This window comes from Penicillium lagena (assembly GCF_028827675.1).
Source record: "Penicillium lagena strain IBT 129212 chromosome Unknown utg000007l_segment0_segment0, whole genome shotgun sequence".
Taxonomy (NCBI): domain Eukaryota; kingdom Fungi; phylum Ascomycota; class Eurotiomycetes; order Eurotiales; family Aspergillaceae; genus Penicillium; species Penicillium lagena.
In genome coordinates this window covers 1,874,701-1,892,519 of record NW_026623228.1, presented here as the reverse complement: position 1 = coordinate 1,892,519, position 17,819 = coordinate 1,874,701, and the positions used below count along the sequence as shown (strand labels likewise).

Sequence of the window (17,819 nt, the reverse complement as noted above, 5' to 3'; positions counted from 1 at the left end):
ATGCATGACGGCTCGTCAGCCTCATATTGTCCATTCAGCTTCCCCATAATATTAATATTTCTTGAATCATGCAATGGCCCCGTGACTGTAGCCCCAACTCTAGTGGCAGTTAGCGTCGGGCGCCGGAACACGAGACGGGGCGGCCGTTGCAGGCCTGATTGGTGAACCTCACACCGCCTACGCTTCATACGGAATCGCGCAGTGGCTGTGCCTGCATAGTCTGCATGGTGGCCTTTCGCTCGGAAGGATTCTGCGCGATTAAATATCAGGGAAGCGAAGAAAGATTTTTCGAGAATGATCGATTTCGGTTAGTTAGGTCGACTATCAAAAGTCAAAAAGTCTTATTAACGGGGCTGTGAGTTTGAACGAGAGTTCGAAGGTTAGCCACCGAAGAATTCTACATTGGTTATTATCGCGAACGCGCCCAGGATTCGGGAGGGGTCGACTGGGCAAAGTCTTGGCTGGGTCTTGGTTTGCAGTCTTTTGACATTTCTTCCAACGAGACTTGGCTCGAGAGACCAAGTTCAGACTAATAGGTGTTGGGCTAGTAAGCTCGTGCGATTCTGATTCTATCTGATTGCTCGCTCGTCGATTGAGGCTTAGATTTTTGTCCGAAGATCTTTGCTCGGCGTTTTTGGGTTGATAACCAGCGCTCCCTTCTGCTGCTTCAGAGGCAGAATTTTTCCTATCTCATTCTTAACACTGTCCGTGGTGTTCGGCAGGTTCCTGCAGACCCACTGCTCACCGAATGCCACCGCTGATGTTATGAATAATTTGTGTGGAGTTATCTCTGGAAAAATGGTTCTGGGTTACGTTCGACGGTTCTAAGTCAACGAAAATTCCTCGTCACATTCTGGTATGCGGGCATCATCGGGTTACACAGTGGCCACAAGTTGCGCAATCACAATCTAACCGGACGCCTGTCCTCTGCAGTTCTTGCCGATATGCATGTGCCATTTCGCGCCTGCGACTGAATCCCCACGCGACGCCCACATTAAGGTCTTCCCCACCCGAGGGCAAGGTCCAAAATGGCCCAAGACCTGGACACCAGCCAAATCAAACATTGGCGATCCATCATAACTCTCATCACCTTTGTTATAACAAGTAAGTGAACGCAGGAGTCGGGTAGGGTCTGTGGTTCAGCCTAATTGTTGTTGGGCAGATATCGTCGTGCTTTTCCCTTTTCACGTCCCAATATACATCCCACGATGGCTTTCCAACGTCATTCTGGATGGCCTGGGTGCATTGCGCATAATACCCCGCCGCGAGATACCCTCGCAACCCGAGAAGAAACCAAGCTCGTTCGTGCGGCTAAGCCTACCTCTCAATTTCGTGACCGCGCCATTAATAGCAGATCTCTTCCTTCTGGCTATCCTGGCCATTGGTCGTCAAGAGGTTCATGATGGAACCATCGGTTCGGACAACATCTCTCCCATCGACATCATGGCATTCTTCCTCACATTGGCTTATATCGCCATCTCCATTGATGCGTCCGGTCTCATCAGATACCTGGCCTTCAAGGTACTTCAGAAAGGAGGCGGCGTGGGCCACCGATTATTTTTCTTCCTCTACGCCTTCTTCTTCGGGCTCGGCAGCTTCATTGGAAACGATCCAATTATCTTGTCCGGCACAGCCTTTCTCGCCTACATGACCCGTGTGTCAAGAAATATTGTCCACCCCAGGGCCTGGATTCATAGCCAGTTCGCCGTGGCCAACATCGCCTCGGCCATTTTGGTCTCCTCCAATCCCACTAATCTGGTTCTGGCTGGTGCTTTCAAGATTAAATTCATCGTGTACACTGCCAACATGATTGTCCCAGTGGTAGTAACCGCCATCGTCATTTTCCCCTTCTTGCTATACATCATTTTTGCAGACGTATCTCTGATCCCGCTCTCTATTGAAATGCACGAGCTCTCCGATGAGGCCAAAGCTAAGAAGCCCGTGAATCCTAATATTCCCAACGCCAGAGGTACCGACGAGGTGATTGAAGAGGAGAATCCCGAGCATGGCAAATCCCTTTCCCTAGAAGAGATTATGAACCCCTTCCTGGATAAAGGAGGCGCCGCGTTTGGCGCTGTCATTATGGCCGCCACCCTCATTACCCTTCTCGTGCTTAACGCCGCGACCGACTCTGGCCATGAGCGACCAGTGTATTGGGTAACCCTACCCGCCGCTTTTGTCATGCTCTGCTGGGACCTTGCATCAGGGTGGATTCACCGGCACGAGACACGCGAAATTGCCGCCAAGGGTCGGCGGGGGCTTGAAATTGCTCGAGAACGGCAGAAATCACTTTGTGCCTCGCCGGAACAAATGGCAGTCGATTGCACGCCATCTATTGCACATGACCGTTTATCACCGAGCCCGGATACAAAGCACGCAAATGGTGGTATATCAATCGATGCCGCCGCCGACGGAAGCACCGACACCAAATCGCCTCATCCGGACTGTCAAACGCCTGTGTCAGCTTCGGTCATTGCTGAAAAGGAGGAGCCGTTCCCCGATATGCTACCAGAAGCTACAATCGTAAATAGCTCGAAAGAACGGGCTCTCACATCTTCGCCTGAGGCCCTAGACGCACCACCATCCGATGGGATCGATGAGGAGACACGAGGAGCTGTGTACAATCCCGAGAAAAAAACGCCAACAACTCTGGTATCACTCGCTGCCGATATCTACCGGTGGCTACAGGAGACCTTTCCCACTGTCACAGTAGTAATGTCTCACCTCCCATTCCCGCTGATTCCATTTGCGCTGTCCATGTTCGTCCTCGTGCAAGCACTTGTGACCAAGGGATGGGTGCCAGTATTTGCCTATGGATGGGATCACTGGGTCAAGAAAACTGGGTCGGTTGGGGCAATTGGCGGTATGGGATTTTTGTCTGTGATCCTATGCAACGTGAGTATCTCAACGATACCCTTCATGTCCATCTTTCGACCGACTAACATCTTATTATGACCAGTTTGCCGGAACGAACATCGGGACAACCATCCTCCTCTCCCGCGTTATCCAATCCTGGGAAGAAATCCATCGCCAAAATAGAACCCCCATCAGTGATCGTGACTTCTGGGCTACAGTGTACAGCATGGCTCTGGGTGTCAACTACGGCGCATTTAGCACGGCGTTCAGTGCATCATTGGCTGGTCTGCTGTGGCGCGATATCCTGGCAAGAAAACATATCCGCGTGGGTAGTATTGAGTTTGTTCGTGTCAATCTGCCTATTATTGCTGTTGCTATGGCTGTTGGGTGCACTGTTCTGGTTGGCGAGGTCTATATTGTGAGGAAAACCACACCTTACATCATATGATGAGCATGATGGGTTGCTCGTGGCAGTAAAATCGGGGAGTAGACTTGATATTAGTTTATGACTGTTATGACGGCATGTTTTTTGAATCCGCTCTATTTGTTCTGTCTATTCTCAGTTGCTCAGGTAGAAGGCTACGATTAAGTACAAGACAAAACGAACCCGAATCCCATCAAAATAATGGGTACGCAAATGTCAGGGTTATGCACGGAGAAAGAAAAAAAATCTATTCGGCAAGCTAGATTTCTCTTGAGAATGAAGAATAAGATTGAGTTTCCTTAGAAGGAGAAAGGCAACTAGTATATACAGAAGTCTATGGGAACGAGGACGAGGCGAAGGACCAATGTTGGATTCTTTCTTAGTCAATTATTTCCGAGGACAATGATAGGTAATAATGAAACATGTTCTGACAAAATGGATGATTTGCATTTAGGGCGAAGCATAGTTAGTCACATGAGGGGATGACGTCGGGCAACAACAGAACATCCACGAACCGCTTCAACCACCCCCGGGACGATGAGACATGCTGTCGTCTTGAATGCGACCAAGCTAATACCATTGCAAAGGAGCATCCACTCTTCGACAAAACACAGCTCTATTCTCGAGCCCCGGTTAGAAGATCATGGCAAGGTCATTCGCGACGAATACTCGGTGATCCGCGATGATTACGGTTCGTTTCCCATCCCACAGCCACACACAGCTCGCTGCTCACCATTCGTCCATATAGCGGCACCAAAACACCCCGTCGTCCTCGCGCACGGTCTGCTCGGATTTGATGAATTACGACTCGCCGGCCCATATCTTCCCGGTGTCCAGTACTGGCGCGGGATCAAGGAGGCGCTATCCGCGCGAGGAATTGAGGTGATTACGGCCACAGTGCCCCCATCCGCATCAATTGAGGCGCGCGCAGAAAAACTTGCCCGACTTATTGAGATGGACGCCCGCGGAAAGGACGTCAATGTCATTGCGTATGTTCAGTGTTGCTTCCGATCTGGTCTGATAGTAATACTGATGATTATGCATACAGACATAGCATGGTATGGATTTTATTGTCTCTGAAATGAAAACAGTGTCTGATTCATCCTCTAGGGGTGAGATAACTATCGCGACTGGCTTCCGCCTTCTAGTGCAACAGCTAATGAGAAGCGCGAAGAGGGCTTGATTCACGATATATGATCAGTCGTCTCCAGCCCCAGAAATTCAAAGTACTGTCGCTGACTACGATTGCGACTCCGCATCGAGGTCTGTCATTGTTGTCCGCTCTCCCCCGACATCTCTAATTATGCGGACAGGCTCGGCCGTGGCGGATTATGTGTTGGAAACGATAGGAGGTTTGTTTGCCGGATCCAGTCTGATCACAGCCAAAGCTCATACGCTTTCCAGCCGATCGCCTACCGCAGATCTACTATGCACTTGACCGTCTAAAAGTTGAGACTGGTGCCTTTGAACAGCTAACCCGGAAGTACATGGGGGAGACCTTTAACCCGAACACGCCTGATATGGACGATGTCCGGTGCGTTTCATCGAAGATGACCAGCTGTCTCCATTGCTAAAGTCCTCCATAGCTATTTCTCGTATGGTGCCGCAGTAAAACCGAGTATCTGGTCCGTCTTCCGGCTATCCCATCGCATCCTAGCTGAAGCCGAAGGCCCCAATGACGGCCTGGTCAGCGTCGCCAGCAGTCGCTGGGGAGGCGAGCTAGGGTACAAGGGAACGCTGGTGGGGGTCAGCCACCTCGACTTGATCAATTGGACCAACCGGCTCAAGTGGCTCGCTGGGGAAGTGACAGGTAAGCGACAACAGTTCAACGCGATCGCATTCTACCTGGACATCGCAGGTATGTGATCTGATCCACCGTGGGGGCCAACCCTTCGGGCCGGGGGGCTGACGATCTCGGATCCTTAGACATGCTGGCTAAGGCCGGCTTGTGAGAAACACTGGTGCCTGGAAAACCTTGGAATTAGAAAACTACGTACATACCACGACGAGATGTCATAATCTATTATTGGAATAACGAATGCGCGAGGAACATACTTGTAGCCTTGAGCAGCAGCGCTTCTCTTGCCAGTGCAAGCACTATATAACTGCTGCACTGATCGTCGATGTAGTCGAACACCCTGTCTAGGGTACTACTGCCTGGTTCCGTCGCAAACACCGAACATTGCCAATCCAATCCCTGGACCAAGTGTGGCTGAGCGACAAGGCGCAGTTTTTCCTTATTAATAAACTTCTTATTTATATGAACAAAAAGGAAGAGTATTATTATTGATCGTGTGGAACAAACCAAGCTCGGGCAAACCCCCGGCCTGATCCGCCCCACGTCATTCTTTGCTCCTTCGTTGAGCCGCTTTAGTTCCTCTTCTTCCTTCCTCCCTCGTCCCCAATTCACCAACTTCCTGAGGGCTGTCCGCCCGTCGACCCTGACAAAATTGGCCCGCATCGCACGAACTGAGCTGAAGAACCGGGAAATCCGAAGACCTGCGACAGGGAGAGCGCACGCACCCTGAGCCTCGGGCGCTCGCCGCCATGTCCGCCACCATCGTGCTGGCCAGCCAGCAGCAGAAGCACTACACCAATCTCGACTACATTTCTGGCAAAGTCATTCTCAACCTCCCCACCGAAACAGCGATCGGAGGTATCCAGGTCAAGTTGGAGGGCGAGAGTCGCACACGTCTCTCCGGGCCCCGGAATCCCAACAATGTGCATTCCGAAAAGAAGCGAACAGAGCTAGAGGTTCACAAGGTGAGTTGAGGGTTAGCCCATGGGCTTTAGCTGAGCAGCAACACTGATCGTGTACAGATCCTCTACAAGGTCGCGACCGTCTTCCCCACGCCGGCGGTCATGCAGACGGGTTCGCTGGCAACCTCCTACACTTTTGCGCCGGGCTCCTACGAATATCCGTTCCAGTTCAAGTTCCCCTTCAACAATGCCTGCAGTACCCACAACAGCATGCTCACCAATCTCAACCTCAACTTGGCCGGGCTGAGGGTGGAGATGGCTCGCGATACGAACCGTCATGTCAAGAAGACTCTTCCCCCGTCATTAAGCGGGTTTCCCGGCATGGCAGATATCAAATACTATGTGAAAGTTACGATCATCCGGCCGCAGTTCTACAGTAAAAATATCAGAGCGGTGGGTATTATTTCTAAATAGGGTTGGAATGGCTCGCTGATTTGATATCTGGCAGACCGTGGGCCTCAATTTTCTCCCAATTGAACCACCGCGAACCGGGAATCCCAACGAAGAGACCTACGCTAGGCGGCAACATCAATTTTCAAAGGTCCAGGGAGGCCAGAAGAAGAGTCTCTTCTCACGCGCATCTTCTCGGGACGCAGAGCCTCCTCGCGTGGCTGTGGATGCACGACTTCCAAACCCTCCCATTCTCACTTGCAACGAACCAGTCCCGCTCCGGCTCCTTGTTAGGAAGGTCACCGAAACTTCGGAAACCATATACCTCCAGATGCTGCAAGTGGAACTAGTTGCCTACACCAAGATTCTGGCGCACGACCTCAGCCGCACTGAAACTGGCTCCTGGGTCATTATGAGCCGCAGCAACATGAATATTCCCTTAGGTAAACCCGATGAGCCGGTAGGCACCGAGTTGCCTCTTGATGCGAGTTTATGGAATCGCTGGCCTCTACCAAACACGGTAGCTCCGTCTTTTGAGACATGTAATATCGAGAGAAACTATGAGTTGGAGGTCCGGGTAGGCCTGACGCATGGCAGTCCTGGGAGCATGAAGGTGCGTGTATTCTTTGGCTTTTATTTTGGATTTGATTAACTCTGTTATAGCCTCAGCTCATTGTTCTTCCTTTGCGAATGCCGGTCAAGGTCTATTCCGGAATCGCTCCTCCGCAAGCCCTGTTGGACGCCCTAGCCGCCGCATCTTTACAACCTTCGCCCCCAAACACCCAACCCAGCTTGCCAGCAAACGCAGGCCAGTCTCGGCCCCTTATGCCCCCACGACCGGCGACATTACCAGCACCCGTGAGCGTCGGAGACATCTACGACGAAGCACCCCCTAGCTACGAGGATGCGATGGCAGATAATATAGGCCCAGTGGATGGCCCCCGCCGCGAGTATCACCCACCAGACGTCTCCTCTACCACTTCGGGGAGCACCATGGAATCTGGAGCTGATGCCAAGTCGCCAGTCGGTGAGGATGGTCCTGCGGCAGCGGGGACTTCAGGATCCGCAGCCTACCGCGAGCACCGCTCCTCCTCTGAATCCTTTGATATGCTGCCTACCACCCCTCCCGAATCTCCTTCGCCGCCTACCTCCCCCGTCGCACGCTCACGCAGTACTGTGAAAGTCCCCCGGAATAACCCCGACGATGACGAGAGTCCACCGCAGTATCAACCTGTTGCGGATGATCAATTGCAAGCACCGGCTGCGGTGGAGCGCAGACCATCGAGGCCTAATCTGGGCGTTCCGAGCCGGAAGCCTGTTCCACGTACTTCTGGCCGGAAGTGAGCTTAGCCGTGATATTCCTTTTACCCAGTTACTGTGACATTGTGACCTCGTTGAATGATACCTACAAAACAGAGGATGCAAGGCGTACAGCCGTACATAGGCACGCCATTGAACATCCAGTCATGGTTTTTGACCTTGCATGCCAGCTTTATCACGGATACCCCCTTTCTTATGTATATAAATGGTCTTTTTTTGCATTATATATTATTAGTGGAGTTGGGACTGTCAATCAATTGCATGAATCAATCATTCATAATCCATCCAAAATATAGATCTGTAAAGGTTCTGCCTGGGGCATTCAACATACCCATCGGGTTAGCGCCACTGCCTCCACGCGGTCGAGCTCCGTTTGATTCTTTCCTTGCGCAACTTCACTTCCATTGCCTTCGACTCTCCAGAAAGTACTCGGAGGAGCATGTTCAACCCAATTCCGACTCCTACATGGCAGTCGCCATAACTTTTCCTCCCTTAGTTCTCTCTTCTGTCTTTCCTTATTCAGTGTCGCGTCCTCAATCCTGACCCCGAGTCTGCAGACCGCGATCTTGAACAGCGACACAACCTGAACAGCACAAGATTCACCTATTGTCCCCGATGATCTAGCGCATTCTGTCTCCTACACACACTATGCGTTTCCACCTTGTCATCTCACGCCACGGCTTGCCCGTCACGCGCATCCTATGGACAACCACCTCTCCGGCCTCCGCAACAGGCGGGTATGGCACGCAAACCGCAGCATCCACCTCGGCTATTTCGTCAGCTCGCAATCCAAACATCGCATTTGCAAATGGCGGGTACACGGTTGCGCAACTCCTGGAAGATGTGAACGAGGTTGTCCCGCTCGAGACAGGGCCGTCTCTGTTCGACGCGGAGTCCTCCGGACAATGGGGACTGGAAGATTATGTTGTTGAGATAGGTGGCTCGGAATGTTTGCATTTCATGGAGGTGGAGGGTTTGTTTCGGGAGGGTGATGAGGTTATGTATGAGTTCCGGATCTGTCCTTCGCTACGGGGTTTTTGCTAATTCACGCTACAACAGTATCCGAGCGCTCCAACTTTCAGATCTACGAGCAAGGCGCTTATGCGGGCGCCACCAGATTTCGAATGATGGCAAGCATCTCATCGACGGTGTCCCCTTCGGGTCTCCATACCTGAGACGGACAACTTCCGCTCGACCTGTCATAAATATCCCCCCGCGAAAGAAACGGCGCACGGTTTTCTCGGGCTGGGAGTCCGATCATGCCCCGCAGTATCTGCCCCATGAGATTCACACGGATGCAGACGAAGAAAGCGCAGATCGCGACTGGCGGCCAGCGGGCGAGTCGAGTTTTGGCAAGGAACTCTCCGTCATACCCGCCGAGCATGAATCATCTGATATGGGGACTGTGATCCGGCATCCTATCCACGACGACGATGAGAGCGACCGCGACTCTGATTTTAACGAAGAGGAATTGGAGAACGAGCTTCAAGCTTTGAAGGAAGACTTCGAAGGACCTGCGTCTCAATTTAGCAATGTTGAAAGCCAGGATCGACCTGTTAGTGGGCATGCCTTGCGCTCGAGCTCGGCATCCAAGAGACCCTCCTCGGCGGAGACGCAGCGCAGGAGTTCACTGCGACCAACATCGTCTCTTTCTAACAAGCAATTCCATGGAGAAGATACCTCGCCGCGCACATCCAAAGCTGTGCGATTTAACGGAGGGGGTGGCACATCGAGCGATCTGCCTCAGCCTAATGGGGCAACTGATCGCAAATCTCCCATCTCCGAATCCTCTGCGTCCTCGTCCAGCGACTCCAGCGACTCTTCCGATGCTGACTCTTCCGACGAAGAAGATTCTGACTCTGATTCATCCAGTGACTCGGATGGCTCTAGCTCAGAGGCGTCTAGCTCAGAGGAATCGGAAGGGATCGAGGGTACTCCGCCTGCAAAGAAGGCGAGACTCTCGATTCTCAACCCACCTGGCCATGGATCAGTGCGAACTCGAAAAAGCAATACTCGTTACAAGCTTCGTCGCCGTCTATCAAAATTGAAGGAGCTCGGTATTCTGTCCACGGATGCAGATTTTGCCGCGTTACGCGAGTGGGAGCAAGCCAACGGAGGGTGGTACTTGCCCGTCGAGTCGAGCGATGTGTCCCGGCCTTTGAGCAAGGAGCAGAAAAAGGAACAAGCCGAGGCAGAGTTCGAGGCTCGGCGTCAGAAACTGCTCCGGGATCTTGCGGCTGGTGGCGTTGAGGTAGACGGGTCGTCGGAAAAAGAGAATGTCCCTCCCCGGCAATCTGTCGCTGTCGCTGATGAAGAGGTACCTGCCAATGGAAAAGCGGCCGAAGAAAGATCCCCGGCGACTCGTCGCACACTGGACATTGCAAGCTCTCGTCGAATGCTCTTTGGGTCTCTCGGGGTACGCACGCCCAAGAACAAGGAAGAAGACGAGGCAGCGAGACGCAAATTCGCTGCCCAAGCTAGTACCGTCCATTCTCGGAAGAAGAAAGAAGAGAAACCACCCATCGAGGAAGAGAGTGAGTCGGATATAGACTGGCAAGAAAAGCTGGTCATCCGTGCAACCGAGTGTGTTTTTGAAGATGTCGAACTGAGTGGGCCGCCGTTTCCGTTCAAGCAACGCTGGGATGCGGATGCTAATGCGATGATTCGGGAGCTCAAAGGCGGGGGCAAGAAGCGGAAAAGAAAGCAGCGAATCCAGGTTTACAACAACGGTGGTCAGGAAGATGAGTACGACGATGGGAATGCCCATTACGAGGCTTACTTTGAAGGCGATCATCAACTCAATTATGATGATGCCGAGCCAGAAATGACGGAGACAGACCCCAAGGAGAATGTTGAAGATCTCCCAGCTCTTCCAAGCGACATGACCTCTCTTCCCCATCTTGAGCCAAGCGATGTGAAAGTCGGAGTCATCATTGCCTTCCGGCAACTTGACATGTCGAAAGCCACAAACTGGCAACCACGAATGTCTGAGTATCGAGTCGCCGAAGTCCACGAAGTGGGTGATCATGACATGATCAAAGTACGACTTGCGCAACGCGATCGGAAACCCAAGCCCGTCGAAATGGACATGGACGATGAGCCCCGCCGGTACAGCGGGTTCGAAATGCCGGGATATGACGACGACGAAGAGGAGGATGATGGATTCCGGGAGCTTGCCTTTCCAGAACTCAGCGATCCCAAGCTTCTCCAGCCTGCGAATTTGCATGGCCAGGAGGATAGCGTGTCAGTCAATTGAATTTCTTCTTTTTCTCCCCGTCTACATTCTTTGCAATGTTCACGTGCTTACTTGTTTCCAAGTCTTGTATCTGTAGTTGAAGATTCTATGCCGAGTGCCCAGCCTGCTTCGGGTCTGGCTGGAATGGACGTCGATGAGGATACGCTTGTCACCGACAGCGGACAACCACTCTCCCCACCTAATCTTGCGCCACCATCTGAACAACCCTCGGCTCCTCCTCAAACAAACGGAACCGATGACCGTAGTCAGAGTTCACGGGTATCATCGCCCGCTTTTCTCGGATTTCCTCTCCCCCTGGTGGAAGTGCACTCCTCGCAGCGCTCAATTTCAGGACATGATCCGGCTGAGGCAAGCATGCTTGATGGGCAAACTCTTATCGGAGAGGCGCATCTAGCTCCGGCAGACAGTTCCAACCAGGAAATATCATTTTTGTCAAACGGGCAGTCAGGCGAACTTGATGCCCAGGTCGACGATCGGGGAGTCGTTCATCCTTTGGAGATGCAGTCGTCTCAGGTTGAGTACTACGATGCAGCTCTGAGCGCGTCTCAGGCTGAGCTTGGGGCATCACAAAGCAGTCTACGGTCGAGGCCGTGGGAGACGTCTCTGAGGTCGTTGAGGAACGCGACCGACTCTGAGGAACTTGGGGATGAGGAGGATCGAGATGGCCTCAACCTCTCACCAAACCCATCAACCGAGACAAAAACAACCCCATCCAAGCGCAAATCCCCACCAAGCGGCCAAAAAGATACTCCCACGCCCTCTCAACGTCTCCCGAATCTCGACGTCGACTCGCCGGCAGCCTCCACCCGCTCTCGATCCAGGCGTTCTCTTCGTTCCCGCGAATCCCGAAACTCTCAGGTCCAACCATCGCAGGCGTCTGTCGAAATTGACCTAACCTTATCGTCCAGTCCACCACCAGGGAACTCACAGCAGTCCCAGTCACAACCAAATAGCAATGAGGATGGCGGGTCTCAGTCGTCGAGACGGCGCACCAGGACGTCGGGCAAAGTGCGGCGGTTGTCATCCGGTTAGCATTGGCCGTCGCTAATTTGGATTTCTTCCTTCGTTTGTATCTAATATTTTCTTGTGTATCTTATTCACTCATTCACATCGGACAAATCATTCAGGTGGGAAGCATTCTCCGGAGAATCGATGTCTATAGTTCGATCATCCAGTATGCTCGGGTGGAATGGGACGATTCTCCCCTCTATACTAGTCTGACAACCTGCCCTACATGATTGGCTCCGGCCCGCATCCAGGGTGATGTCATCCCGAGTATATGAATCACTGCTGCATTCTTACCATCTAGCTGTCTCTCCTTTTTCTTCTCCTACTCTCTCTCTGATTGACCATGAGAAGAGCACTATTCTCTCTTCCTAAAACGAATCCCCGCCCACGTCAGCTCCCCACCCAGACCCGTCCATCAACCCCCAGACAGGGCCGGTGTAACTTCCGGCAGAGTCCCCGCCGTGCTTGTCTCTGCTGTGCCCCCCATTATTATTTGCCTTTAGGTGCTGCGTTTAACCCCTCACGCATATTATTACCAATCCTCTCTGCTGCGCCTTCTTCCCCAATTTCTTCGTCGCTCCTTCTCCATCTGAATAAATTCACCCGCACATTAACGACGAAATCAAATACAAAGACCACATCCACCAAAATGGCTCAAGAATACAAATTGAAGGATATCACCTCCTTCGCGGACATTGCTCCCACGGAGAAAATCGAGTGCGAGGTGGAGGGTGTCCCGGATGGAAAAGTGCTCGTCCTGAAATTCGACGGCCAGGTGCATGCCCTCAGTCCTCGCTGTTCGCATTACGGGGCGCCCCTCAAGGGGGGTGTTGTGGCGCCAGATGGGAGGATTACTTGTCCGTGGCATGGAGGTTCGTCTCTCTTCCCTGTCCCTTCTCTTGTCATTATAGCGAAAATAAAAGAAGGGAGAACGGGAAGCTGATTGATATGGATCAGCCTGTTTCAACATCGGCACCGGCGACGTGGAAGACGCCCCCGCACCCAACGCGCTGAACAAGTTCGATGTTTTTGAGAAGAACGGCGCCGTGTATATCCGCGGCACGGAGGCCGATATCAAGGCTGGACAGCGGAACCCGGTCGTCAAGTGCAGCGTGTCGCAGCCGGAGGAGAGAGTCGTGATTGTCGGCGGGTATGTTTGGGCTTTGTTTCTACACCGCATCATACCGATTCTAACAAGCAACCAGTGGAAGCGGCACTCTGGGTGTCGTGCAGGCCCTCCGCGAACTCAAGTACCCAGGCCACATCACCATCATCTCGCGCGAGCCGCATCTCATTATCGATCGGACCAAGCTCTCCAAGGCCCTGATCGCAGACGCATCCAAGATCCAATGGCGCCCGAAAGAGTGGTACGCCGAGGCAGCGATCGAGACGGTCTCGGATGAGGTGACGGCCGTGGATTTCGAGAAAAAGTCCGTGTCCACGCGCTCCGGCAAGAACTTCCCATATACGAAACTGGTTCTTGCGACGGGCGGCGTGCCGCGTGTCCTCCCTCTGCCGGGCTTCAAGGCCGGCGAACTGGGCAATATCTTCACGCTGCGTGGAGTCGCAGATGTGCAGGCCATTCTTGCCGCGGCAGGCTCGGGGAAGAAGAATGTTGTAGTTATTGGGAGCTCGTTTATTGGGATGGAGGTTGGTAATGCCCTATCCAAGGACCACAACGTTACGATTGTTGGGATGGAGAGCGCGCCCATGGAGCGAGTGATGGGCGCCGAGGTCGGGCGGATCTTTCAGAAGAATCTGGAGAAGAACGGGGTGGCCTTTAAGCTGTCGGCGGGTGTGGACAAGGCCGAGGCCTCTGCTTCAAATGCGCAGACTGTCGGCGCAGTGCATCTCAAGGATGGAACCGTTCTGCCCGCCGACCTGGTCATTTCGGGTGTGGGCGTCCGTCCCGCCACGGATTTCCTGCGCGACAATGCATCTATCTCGCTGGAAAAGGATGGATCCATCGCTACAGACACCCACTTCGCCGTGCCCGGTTTAGACAACTCCGTGTTTGCAATCGGCGATATCGCAACATACCCCTACCGCGGCCCCGGCGCCGATGTAGCCAACGGCGGCTCGCCCACGCGCATTGAGCACTGGAACGTCGCGCAGAACGCCGGCCGCGGTGCCGCGCGGGCGATCGTCCATTCCCGTCGCAGCTCGCTCTCTTCCCTGCCGTCCAAGGCATTCATCCCCATTTTCTGGTCTGCACTCGGGGCCCAGCTGCGCTACTGCGGAAACCCTGTACATGGCTATGACGACGTCCTGCTCCGTGGTGAGCCCGAGAATGCCAAGTTTGTGGCGTACTACTGTAACGGAGATACCGTTGTTGCGGTCGCTACGATGGGCATGGACCCAGTGATGGCCAAGTCGGCCGAGCTGATGCGGCGTGGGAATATGCCTTCGAAGAAGGAGATTGCGGATGGGGTTGATGTGCTCAAGGTTGGTGTGCCGGAGGGCATAAGCATGTGAAAATGAAGTAGTAGTAGTCATGATATACACGAATGAACTGTTTCTGTTTTAACTATAAAATTCGAAGTTTTCAGTAGCAAGCATGTACACATGGCCCTTCAAAGCACCGGAACGCCTTCCAATAATAACAATGGCAGATATATATGCAGACTCTAATTCGCCTTCTCCTTGTCCTTCTTCTTCGACTTGGACTTGCTTTTCTTCTTGTTGTCTGTGTCGACATCAATCTCCACCACGGAGACATCCTGGACAGCCGACGCCGGCGGCACATTGGTGATAGGAATCGCGCTGCTGCTCCTTCTCGTCGACGAAGAGATAAACGACAACGGCATCGCATGACCCTGCCGCTCAGCCTCAACCAGTTTTTCCTCTTCCTCGGCGGAGAGCATCGTCCCCTCGATACTCATGAATCCGCGATCCCGATCTGATCCGGGGATAACATCAATGTCCACGACGCGGAACTTCACAGAGCCGTGCACACGATGCCCCGAAACAGACTGGAAGTAGCCCGTCGCCGACTCATCGTCCTCGTCATCGCCATCGAGCGGAATCTCCTCCGCGGCTACTGTAGCAGGCTGGAAGTGCTCCTTGGCGGGATCAAAGCCATTCTCATGATCAGAGGATTCATCGTCTGTCGCTTCTGCAGACCTTATGGCCTTGCTGCCGCCCTCTTCGCCCGGCGGCACCCACGTCCAGTTCGTGGGGAGGCGCTTGCGCTCAATGCCGACAGAGAACAGGTTGAGCACAACTGCGCCCATGAATCCCTCGGACTGCACATTCACCCACCCGTCCAGGGTCTGTCCGCGCTGGGGATGAAACACCAGGAACGTGGCCGTCAGGTAGACGTACAGCACGCCGTACTCGTCAGCGGTCGTGGCGAGAGTGAGTGGTTGCGGATTCGGGTCTGCGGAGGATCTGGCCGCAGAATTGGGCGGCTTGCTGGCGATAGAGGCATTCGAGTAGGCCAGAATGATCCCCTTCAGCGGGGGGTAGTACGTCAGCAGCAGCGGGGAGAGATGCTCGGCCAGGAGCGAGGCGAGCGCATGCGTCGGCGAAATAGAGATGGGCGCGAGAGGTAGGTAGAGGGTAGCGGTGGTAAGTGCGAAGGGAGACTCAGGGTCTGCCGACTCCGGGGCTTTGGTCTTTTTGCTCTTTTCTCGCGATGCATCCGTTTGCTTGCGCTTTTTGGTCGGTGATGAGTCCTTGTCTCTGTTCTTGTGTTTGCGTTTGCGCTCGGAGTCTTTGTGGACGAGGGAGGAGCTGTCGATGTCCATTGCGTCGACGGCCATGGGGACGCAATTGCGCTCGACTGAGCAGGTGTGGGATAAATCGTGGAATAATCGAATTGAATGGAGTCGAGAACTTTTTTTTCCTGTATAGCCTAAAGTAGAAAGCGGTGTCCCGGGCGGAGTGCACTGACGGCACTGTTGACAAACAACGTTAAATGGGGGCCGCTTATCGACCCTTTGGACTCGCTGAGGACAGGTTGGAAGAATGCAAGACGCTTCAAACTAATCGTCCACTATGTCCTCCACCCTGTCGGCTATCCTGCCGTTTATCGGTTGGGGATTCCTTCCCGGCGTGAGTTTGTATCATCAGCTATTGGGCCAATCTTCTTGTCTAACAAACCCACCGATTAGTATGCCACGTCCTTCCTCCAGAGCATCTACTATGGCCTCACCATTCGCGCCGGCCAGCCACGACCCGCGCCACAGTCCCCCCGCTACCAGCGCCATCGCCGCCGGATCTACATCGTCGTGATTGTCAGCTATCTCTTGTATACACTGCTCGAGACTTTCCGCCAAGTCCAGCGCGATGGGGACTTCTACGAAGTGCTAGAGGTGTCGCCCTTTGCCGAGGAGCGCATCATCAAGTCGCGGTTCAGAAAACTCGCTGCGCAGCACCATCCAGACAAAACGGGGTTCGACAGTGAGTCCGATGCGTATTTCCGCTTCCTGCGGGGCGCGCAGGAGACCCTCGTGGACCCCGTCAAGCGCTTCGCGTATGACCGGTTCGGGCCTGATATGCAGAATTGGGGACCTCAGAAGACTATGCGGGACTATATCATGACATCGATCACTCGCTCGATTTTCCCGCAGTATTTCGGTGGTTTGCTCGTTATGATGGTGTTGAACTGGTTCTGGTGGTCGAATCAAGGGCGCTATGTAAGTCTTTCCTCTCGGCTCAACATGCTATGGCCTAACCATTCTGCAGTGGCGCTACTACACCTTGGCCGCGATGCTCACGCTCGAACTATTCGTCATCACTCATCCGCAAGCCGTGTTCATGCCGGGAGCCTACCTCCCCGGCGCACTACAGTCATGGTTCCCCGGCGCAACACGGTACCTACTTCCATTCCAGATCTTGACCCTAGCCCGACGCGCCTCGATCACCATGCACATTTTCATCTCCCAAATCGGACCGCGCATTGACCCAGCTACCGGCAACGGCGAGAAGCTGTCCCAGCAGACCATGCAGCGGCTGGGCCAGGTGGTGGCGCTGTCGCGCGCGGCAGACGTCGAGGCCACCCGCACACTGCAGCTGGGCCTGGTGCCGTTCCGCGGCGATCGCGAGATTGTGTCGACGCTGCGCCGCGGCATGAAGGAGGGGCTGATCCTGGCTGGCGTGCGATCCAGCCCGGAGGTGCAGGGGGCTGTCGCGCAGGTGATGGAGCGGCGGAAGGCTGAGAAAGCAGATTGATTGGATTGACGGGAGGTAGCTGTGTATAGACGATGGATGGTTTACAACGTATATATAAAGAGGGTTTTTTTTTTTTAGATGTATCGCACTCGATGATGCGGCATGGAATAATCAATCCCTGATTCGTGGGACATGACCAATTTTCTTTTGCGTTGGATCACTTAATTCACTAGTCGCGCAAATACCGTCCGGTGGCAATCGCTCAGCCTGGGTCCATGATCCGAGTGAGCAGTCCGTCTAGTGTACGCGTGAGACACGAGTCAGACAGTTCAGTCCCCTCGTCACCCGATCTGACTGTCCGTGTCTGCCGAGTGTGGACCGCCATTCATAGTTTCGGGAGACCGCGGGTGTGTCGAAGTGGTCGATCCATCCATCCGCCTCCGTTTGTGAGTTAGGGCTATCCATAGTTGGGTACAGATGTGTTGGCTTGTCCGGAATGTGCACTCGCCCTCAACCAATGCTCGCAGTCACCCCCACGAAAGACCAGCAGGGATGAGCAGTAAAACCGCCCCTCGAGGATGCGTCAGGAGTCGTCTCCGACGGGATGGATGTACAATCATGCCCAGTATTTGTGAGAGCCAAGGGATCCGTGCTGTAATATACTTGTCACTGGCTCGCCTTCTGGCAGGG

At 53.6% G+C, this 17,819-nt stretch overlaps 6 protein-coding genes across 6 annotated transcripts; 5 read left to right on the top strand and 1 right to left on the bottom strand.

Moving 5' to 3' along the window:
• Positions 1 to 1,028: 1,028 nt before the first annotated feature.
• On the top strand, positions 1,029 to 3,304 carry N7510_010294 (putative arsenite efflux transporter ArsB-like; the record flags this gene model as incomplete). Its single annotated transcript, XM_056982219.1, has 3 exons — positions 1,029 to 1,104; positions 1,163 to 2,895; positions 2,960 to 3,304. 3 exons carry the CDS (start codon positions 1,029 to 1,031, stop codon positions 3,302 to 3,304), a joined length of 2,154 nt encoding a protein of 717 aa, XP_056830055.1.
• Positions 3,305 to 3,817: 513 nt separating this feature from the next.
• N7510_010293 (arrestin (or S-antigen), N-terminal domain protein) lies at positions 3,818 to 7,774 on the top strand (the record flags this gene model as incomplete). Its single annotated transcript, XM_056982218.1, has 11 exons — positions 3,818 to 3,971; positions 4,029 to 4,269; positions 4,329 to 4,338; positions 4,482 to 4,632; positions 4,685 to 4,814; positions 4,867 to 5,138; positions 5,207 to 5,228; positions 5,761 to 6,043; positions 6,101 to 6,433; positions 6,489 to 7,043; positions 7,094 to 7,774. The coding sequence occupies 11 exons, from the start codon at positions 3,818 to 3,820 to the stop codon at positions 7,772 to 7,774; spliced, it is 2,832 nt and encodes a 943-aa protein (XP_056830054.1).
• Positions 7,775 to 8,398: 624 nt separating this feature from the next.
• On the top strand, positions 8,399 to 12,038 carry N7510_010292 (uncharacterized protein; the record flags this gene model as incomplete). Its single annotated transcript, XM_056982217.1, has 3 exons — positions 8,399 to 8,751; positions 8,810 to 10,993; positions 11,069 to 12,038. 3 exons carry the CDS (start codon positions 8,399 to 8,401, stop codon positions 12,036 to 12,038), a joined length of 3,507 nt encoding a protein of 1,168 aa, XP_056830053.1.
• A 625-nt stretch (positions 12,039 to 12,663) lies between these two features.
• On the top strand, positions 12,664 to 14,489 carry nfr1 (putative AIF-like mitochondrial oxidoreductase (Nfrl); the record flags this gene model as incomplete). The annotated part of the gene is made up of 3 exons (XM_056982216.1): positions 12,664 to 12,886; positions 12,972 to 13,164; positions 13,220 to 14,489. 3 exons carry the CDS (start codon positions 12,664 to 12,666, stop codon positions 14,487 to 14,489), a joined length of 1,686 nt encoding a protein of 561 aa, XP_056830052.1.
• A 152-nt stretch (positions 14,490 to 14,641) lies between these two features.
• Positions 14,642 to 15,778, bottom strand: N7510_010290 (DNA-directed RNA polymerase I subunit RPA43; the record flags this gene model as incomplete). Its single annotated transcript, XM_056982215.1, has 1 exon — positions 14,642 to 15,778. One exon carries the CDS (start codon positions 15,776 to 15,778, stop codon positions 14,642 to 14,644), a length of 1,137 nt encoding a protein of 378 aa, XP_056830051.1.
• A 235-nt stretch (positions 15,779 to 16,013) lies between these two features.
• On the top strand, positions 16,014 to 17,189 carry N7510_010289 (J domain-containing protein; the record flags this gene model as incomplete). Its single annotated transcript, XM_056982214.1, has 3 exons — positions 16,014 to 16,070; positions 16,130 to 16,654; positions 16,704 to 17,189. 3 exons carry the CDS (start codon positions 16,014 to 16,016, stop codon positions 17,187 to 17,189), a joined length of 1,068 nt encoding a protein of 355 aa, XP_056830050.1.
• Between the last annotated feature and the right edge of the window lie 630 nt (positions 17,190 to 17,819).